The sequence below is a fragment of the Gymnoscopelus microlampas genome, assembly GCF_963454915.1.
Source record: "Gymnoscopelus microlampas genome assembly, contig: SCAFFOLD_365, whole genome shotgun sequence".
Taxonomy (NCBI): domain Eukaryota; kingdom Metazoa; phylum Chordata; class Actinopteri; order Myctophiformes; family Myctophidae; genus Gymnoscopelus; species Gymnoscopelus microlampas.
This window is the reverse complement of record NW_028155656.1, coordinates 1-7,646: the sequence shown is the minus strand read 5'-3', so window position 1 is coordinate 7,646 and position 7,646 is coordinate 1. Positions and strand designations below refer to the sequence as shown.

The 7,646-nt window shown below is 43.5% G+C and overlaps 1 protein-coding gene across 1 annotated transcript; it reads left to right on the top strand.

Annotated features, from left to right (window-relative positions):
- Window positions 1-435: 435 nt before the first annotated feature.
- Window positions 436-4,834, top strand: LOC311041259 (inositol 1,4,5-trisphosphate-gated calcium channel ITPR1-like; the record flags this gene model as incomplete). Its single annotated transcript, XM_084086161.1, has 2 exons — window positions 436-619; window positions 4,647-4,834. Coding segments are annotated over 2 exons (372 nt in total), but the record flags the coding sequence as incomplete, so codon positions are not given.
- Between the last annotated feature and the right edge of the window lie 2,812 nt (window positions 4,835-7,646).

Sequence of the window (7,646 nt, the reverse complement as noted above, 5' to 3'; positions counted from 1 at the left end):
AACATTAGAATCGTGATTCGTATTCAAATATTTTTTTTTTTCTGACACCCCTATGAAACGGTACACTAAAATATGTATCTGAACATATTTTAGGTTAGAAATAAGCAAACACAGTAACATAAACATGCTTCACACACATGCTACAAACATAGCATTCTCTGGCTAATGCCTTTCCCATAGCCCAGGGGGATGGGACTCTCTGATTGGTCCAGGCTTTTCAGATCAATACAATGACCGAAAATCTATTTCACCAGAACTTTAACTTTTGAACCAAAACAACTGAACTTCACTGCATGAACCGTGTTGTCTGGAGGAATGTCTTTACACTACTCCTTCCATTAGCTATGAGGTAGACTAGTGTACAAATGGAACCAAATGGACCCGTATCCGGACCTGTAAGTGTCCCAGTTAGACCCCCGGTGGTCCCTGAACCCTATGTTGGGAAGCAGTGTGTTAACGGGCGTGTCCTCTCCCCCCCGACAGGGCGAGGCACTGAGGCAGATCCTGGTGAACCGTTACTATGGTAACTTCCACCGCAGCGGGGGCCGCAGAGACAGCCTGACCGCCTCCTTCACCAACGGACCCCTCGGCCCGGCGGGGCCCGGCAAGAGCCAATCAGGTGAGAGAACACTGTCAGTCGGCCTGGTGGGGCCAGGCAAGAGCCAATCGGCACAATAGTTTTTCTCTACGAGACCCCCTACGTCTTTTAACCCATTAAAACCTGAAGCCGATTCTACATGTCTCCTAAATTCCAACAGTTTTCTGAAAAACCTATGTTTCTATATCAGTGGTGCTCAATCCTTTTCATGTCAAGGACCCCCAAAATTATATGAATTTGACGGCAGAAAATATTTTGTTCCAGGGACCCCTGAGAAGCAAAGATTTGAGTTAAAAATGTTCGCTTTAAAATAATATATATTCAAAGATTTGCACTTATTTTCACGATTTTTCAAAAATAGCGGATCTACAAGCTCGTACCAGACTCAAGAATCAGTCCAACCAGAAGAGGACTGGCGATGACTTTGGTTTTGTTGATCAGCAACCAGAATGCTACCGCTGAATGTTCCGTGTCGTGTTTGATCACAACGATCTCCCACCTTCCATGAAGGAGGTGGCGGAGCGCAGGGTCCATGGATGCCAGGGTGGCAAAGCCCCCAAATACTTATCATGTGGAATACAGGACACCAGTGAGGAAGTGTCAGGAAAAAACTAAGTCAAGTACCAACACCGAAGATGAGCTGAATGTTTTATCTTGCCAAGCAAACACTTCCAACACTTTCAGGGGAAACCCCAGGTTTCCATGGTAACGGCAAGGCCGGACATCCACTCACATTATATCTCAACAGTTCGCAAGAAGACACTGACGTGGATATTCCTGCACAGCGTGGATGCTGTTGGAAGTGAAGTGCTACAAAACTCTAGATCCAGTGCACTGACACTGATGTGTTTGTTCTCACAATGAAACCATACCATCAGCTACAGTAGGCTGTGTGTGATCTGGTGTGATACCATCAGCTACAGTAGGCTGTATGTGATCTGGTGATACCATCAGCTACAGTAGGCTGTGTGTGATCTGGTGTGATACCATCAGCTACAGTAGGCTGTATGTGATCTGGTGATACCATCAGCTACAGTAGGCTGTGTGTGATCTGGTGTGATACCATCAGCTACAGTAGGCTGTATGTGATCTGGTGATACCATCAGCTACAGTAGGCTGTGTGTGATCTGGTGATACCATCAGCTACAGTAGGCTGTATGTGATCTGGTGATACCATCAGCTACAGTAGGCTGTATGTGATCTGGTGATACCATCAGCTACAGTAGGCTGTATGTGATCTGGTGTGATACCATCAACTACAGTAGGCTGTGTGTGATCTGGTGATACCATCAGCTACAGTAGGCTGTATGTGATCTGGTGTGATACCATCAACTACAGTAGGCTGTATGTGATCTGGTGTGATACCATCAACTACAGTAGGCTGTATGTGATCTGGTGATACCATGAGCTACAGTAGGCTGTATGTGATCTGGTGTGATACCATCAGCTACAGTAGGCTGTGTGTGATCTGGTGTGATACCATCAACTACAGTAGGCTGTATGTGATCTGGTGATACCATCAGCTACAGTAGGCTGTGTGTGATCTGGTGTGATACCATCAGCTACAGTAGGCTGTGTGTGATCTGGTGTGATACCATCAGCTACAGTAGGCTGTGTGTGATCTGGTGTGATACCATCAGCTACAGTAGGCTGTGTGTGATCTGGTGTGATACCATCAACTACAGTAGGCTGTATGTGATCTGGTGATACCATCAGCTACAGTAGGCTGTGTGTGATCTGGTGTGATACCATCAGCTACAGTAGGCTGTGTGTGATCTGGTGTGATACCATCAGCTACAGTAGGCTGTGTGTGATCTGGTGTGATACCATCAGCTACAGTAGGCTGTGTGTGATCTGGTGTGGGAAACAACACATGCAGAATCCCATTGGAAACGGTAGTGCATGTACAGTAGAAGTTGGCATTGTGTCACTGTGCAAAAAAAGTGACACTTTTTTTTTTCATTGGATCTATGGTTGGTGTTATTGAAGGATGTATGGTTGGTGTTATTGAAGGATGTATGGTTGGTGTTATTGAAGGATGTATGGTTGGTGTTATTGAAGGATGTATGGTTGGTGTTATTGAAGGATGTATGGTTGGTGTTATTGAAGGATGTATGGTTGGTGTTATTGATGGATGTATGGTTGGTGTTATTGAAGGATGTATGGTTGGTGTTATTGATGGATGTATGGTTGGTGTTATTGATGGATGTATGGTTGGTGTTATTGAAGGATGTATGGTTGGTGTTATTGATGGATGTATGGATGGTGTTATTGAAGGATGTATGGTTGGTGTTATTGAAGGATGTATGGTTGGTGTCATTGAAGGATGTATGGTTGGTGTCATTGAAGGTCTGGGACTAAGCTATCAATCAGGAAGGTCTATCTATCATGTTGACTAATGGGATATCGACCTTTTCAAAATACTAAACTAGAATGTGCCATCTTGAGTGGGACCAATTAGTGAACGTTTTGGCCTGGGCCCATGGACTATGAGAAGGCCAAGGAGTGGGGGGGGTACTGGTTTAACCCATTGAGACCTGAAGACGATTCTACATGTCTCCTAAATTTCAACATTATTCTGAAAAGTGTATGTTTCTATATCAGTGGTGCTCAATCTTTTTCATGTCAAGGACCCCCAAAATTACATGTATTTGGCCGCGGACCCCCATCAAAATATTGTGTTCCAGGGACCCCCCCAGAAGCAAAGATTTGAGTTAAAAATGTTCGCTTTAAAAATATATATATTCAAAGATTTGCACACATTTTCACGATTTTTCAAAAATAGCAGATCTACAAGCTCATAGCGCGGCACTCGGTGCCGCGCTATGAGCTTGTATATCTGCTATTTTTGAATAGCCCAAAGTGCAAAATAATGCTTTTTAGCTCAAATCTAAAAATGACACAGTTCCAGGTCTTAATGGGTTAAAAAGTCATGCTTTTGCTGTAAAACATTTGCACGTACACAGGCCGATGTGTGAACCAAAACGAGCGCTCCACACAGTGACTCAGAGAACACACAGAACATCTCTATAGCTTCCTTGTTGCAGACAGATGGCCGTGTGATCACAGCTGACACCTGCAGACCCATAATGCATCGTGATGATGTGTTACATTACTGTGGCGTTGATGTATGGAACGAGATGACATGTTGACAGCATGGTGTGTGTGTGTGTGTGTGTGTGTGTGTGTGTGTGTGTGTGTGTGTGTGTGTGTGTGTGTGTGTGTGTGTGTGTGTGTGTTTTCACAGCAGACATTCACTTTGACATTATGTCATAGCTTACCTTACTGGTTCTCAAACTGTGGGCCAGGGCCCCCAGGGGGGTCCCCAAATTATTTTGGGGGGGTCCCCAGATGATTAGCTTAATGTGCAACATAGTTTTCTCACTCAACAGTAAACAAACCAACATACAGTAAATGTGTATACAGGGTGTCTGCACGTTTATAAAGTGACAATTTATTGACTTTTAAGACCTTTTTAAAACCAAATTGCCAAATATTACATAAGAAAGAGGCAAACATTGTGAAAATAGCTGATCTACACGTATGTAGGTTTGGATATTTTCACAACATATGGTGTATCTGTGGAACTGAGTCAAACCAAATGTAATGCTTCAACTCCTACAACTCCAAGTGCTTCAGGGTGGGGGTTCAAATATGATTATTTTGGGGGGTCCCGGTCCCCAGTTCAGATATGATTATGTTGGGGGTCCCCAGTTCAAATATGATTATGTTGGGGGTCCCCAGTTCAAATATGATTATGTTGGGGGTCCCCAGTTCATATTCAAATATTATGAATATTTAAAAAAATCACACCCTGTGTGAAGGTACCTTCACACAGGGTGTGATTTTTTTAAATATTCATAATATTCGAATATATTTGAATATCTGCCATTTTTTAAGACCAATATTCAAATATCATTTCTGAGGAAAGTTGACAGCCCTAGTCTGATATGACCCTACTCTACAGGCCTGGGGGGTCCGGGCTCTCTGAGCAGAGGGGAGATGAGTCTGGGGGTCCTTTAACATCTGATATGACCCTACTCTACAGGCCTGGGGGGTCCGGGCTCTCTGAGCAGAGGGGAGATGAGTCTGGGGGAGGTCCAGTGTCACCTGGACAAGGAGGGAGCGTCTGACCTGGTCATCGACCTCATCATGAACACCACCAGCGACCGCGTCTTCCAGGAGAGCATCCTATTGGCTATCGCCCTGCTGGAGGGCGGGAACACCACCATACAGGTCTGTCAATCATCATTGTTCATCATTTAACCCCCGAAACATGTGTTCTTAATGTCTCCAGGGTTAGACCCAGAGGTTCTCAAAGTAGGGTCTGGGGGTCCTTGAGGGGTCCTTGAGGGGGTGAATGGGTGAATTGACCCCCATTCACACCGGGGTCGCATCTGTGTGAACACTTTATCCATGTTTCATGCTTTGGCTATTCAAAAATATCAGCTCATAGATCAGCTTGTAGATCTGCTATTTTTGAAAAATCGTGAAGATTTGTGTAAATCTTACACAAATAGATTTAACAAATCTTGAATATATATATATATATATATATATATATATATATATATATATATATATATATATATATAGTTTTACATTTTCAACTCAAATCTTTGCTTCTGGGGGTCCCTGGAACAAAATGTTTTACAAATGTTTGCTTTAAAAAAATATGCATTCAAAGATTTGCACAAATGTTCATGATTTTTCAAAAACAGCGGATCTACAAGCGCTATGAACTTGTAGATCTGCTATTTTTGAATAGCCAAAGAAATCTAAAAAGTCACGGATACTTTGTCGGTCTTAATGGGTTAATATAAGATATTCAATAGAAATTCTCATTTTTTTTCTAATGTCAGATGTAGCACTGTGTCTGCAGACTGCTCTAAACGATCTGATCAGCACAGATTGAACTTTAATATTTATATATATATTTATTTTTGATTTGAACAGCCAGGTGTGATCAGAGCCGTATAAGAGAGTTATGACACTAGCGTTGACTCCCATTGTACGAATGGAATGCGGAAGTGCTCTGTCTTATCTTAAAGAGATAGTTCCAATGTTTGGAACTATACAGCCCATAGCGGCCCCGCTGTTTGGCGAGATCAAAGTGCGACGTTACTCTCTCTCTTCTACACTCTGGGTGTGATGTCAAGCTCATTGGAGCGCAGGTATAGAGAGCTTATTTCAGCCAATCAGAACGCTTGGTCGGAGCTACAGGTACCTGTTGTATAACGTGTGTTAATAGGGTGAATGTAATGCAACCTGCTTTAGAAAAGCATGTTTGTTTCCCTGTTGGAACAGTGTGTTCCTAGAGGCCCCTCATGGTGCAGGATATGTGGGTCAATGTGGCAGCAGAACAGAACAGAACCCCCCCCCCTCACACCCCCCCACCCCCTCTGACCCGGGTCAGAGAGCAACGTCAGCCAGCCAACTGTTTGTTTTTGTCATTGTGTGTGTGTGTGTGTGTGTGTGTGTGTGTGTGTGTGTGTGTGTGTGTGTGTGTGTGTGTGTGTGTGTGTGTGTGTGTGTGTGTGTGTGTGTGTGTGTGTGTGTGTGTGCATGGAGACAGCGGCGTGTGCGTGCGTGTTTACTGTCTGTCTGTCTGTCTGTCTGTCTGTCTGTCTGTCTGTCTGTCTGTCTGTCTTCTCTGCTGCCAGCCTGCATGTCTGTTTGCCTGCTGCGGAAAGTAACTGAGTACATTTACTCAAGTTCTAATTCTGTGGTATATTTACTTTACTGGAGTATTTCCAATACTTTTACTTTATTGGAGTAGGCCTATTTCCAATTTTTAGTACTTTTACTTCTACTCCACTACATCTCAGAGGCAAATATTGTACTTTTACTCCACTACAATTATTTAAAAACTTTAGATACTTTGTAAAACGTGACATTAACAACTTTAGCCATGGCTATTTGAAAGTAGCCGATCTACAAGCTCACAACACGTCACAAAGTGACGTGGTGTGAGCTTGTAGATCGGCTACTTTCAAAGGTTTGTTATACATCTCTATATGATGGTATTGATACTTTAACTTAAGTAAAACAACATAGTACTGTGTGTGTGTGTGTGTGTGTGTGTGTGTGTGTGTGTGTGTGTGTGTGTGTGTGTGTGTGTGTGTGTGTGTGTGCATGGAGACAGCGGCGTGTGCGTGCGTGTTTACTGTCTGTCTGTCTGTCTGTCTGTCTGTCTGTCTGTCTGTCTGTCTGTCTGTCTTCTCTGCTGCCAGCCTGCATGTCTGTTTGCCTGCTGCGGAAAGTAACTGAGTACATTTACTCAAGTTCTAATTCTGTGGTATATTTACTTTACTGGAGTATTTCCAATACTTTTACTTTATTGGAGTAGGCCTATTTCCAATTTTTAGTACTTTTACTTCTACTCCACTACATCTCAGAGGCAAATATTGTACTTTTACTCCACTACAATTATTTAAAAACTTTAGATACTTTGTAAAACGTGACATTAACAACTTTAGCCATGGCTATTTGAAAGTAGCCGATCTACAAGCTCACAACACGTCACAAAGTGACGTGGTGTGAGCTTGTAGATCGGCTACTTTCAAAGGTTTGTTATACATCTCTATATGATGGTATTGATACTTTAACTTAAGTAAAACAACATAGTACTGTGTGTGTGTGTGTGTGTGTGTGTGTGTGTGTGTGTGTGTGTGTGTGTGTGTGTGTGTGTGTGTGTGTGTGTGTGTGTGTGTGTGTGTGTGTGTGTGTGTGTGTGTGTGTGTGTTGCATAATGCCTGTTCTTCCCACGGCACACAGAGCAGCAGAGAGGTCATGTGATCATGTGATCACGTGACTCCCGCCTGCCGTTAGTTACATAACGCTGTGAATGAACAATGAGGAATGTCCCCCCCCCCTCCCCCCCCCGCCTTACACACATTCCATACTTTATGCCTCTCCCTCTGTCTGTCTGTCTGTCTGTCTGTCTGTCTGTCTGTCTGTCTGTCTGTCTGTCTGTCTGTCTGTCTGTCTGTCTGTCTGTCTGTCTGTCTGTCTGTCTGCCCGTCTCTCTGTCTGTCTGCCTGTCTGC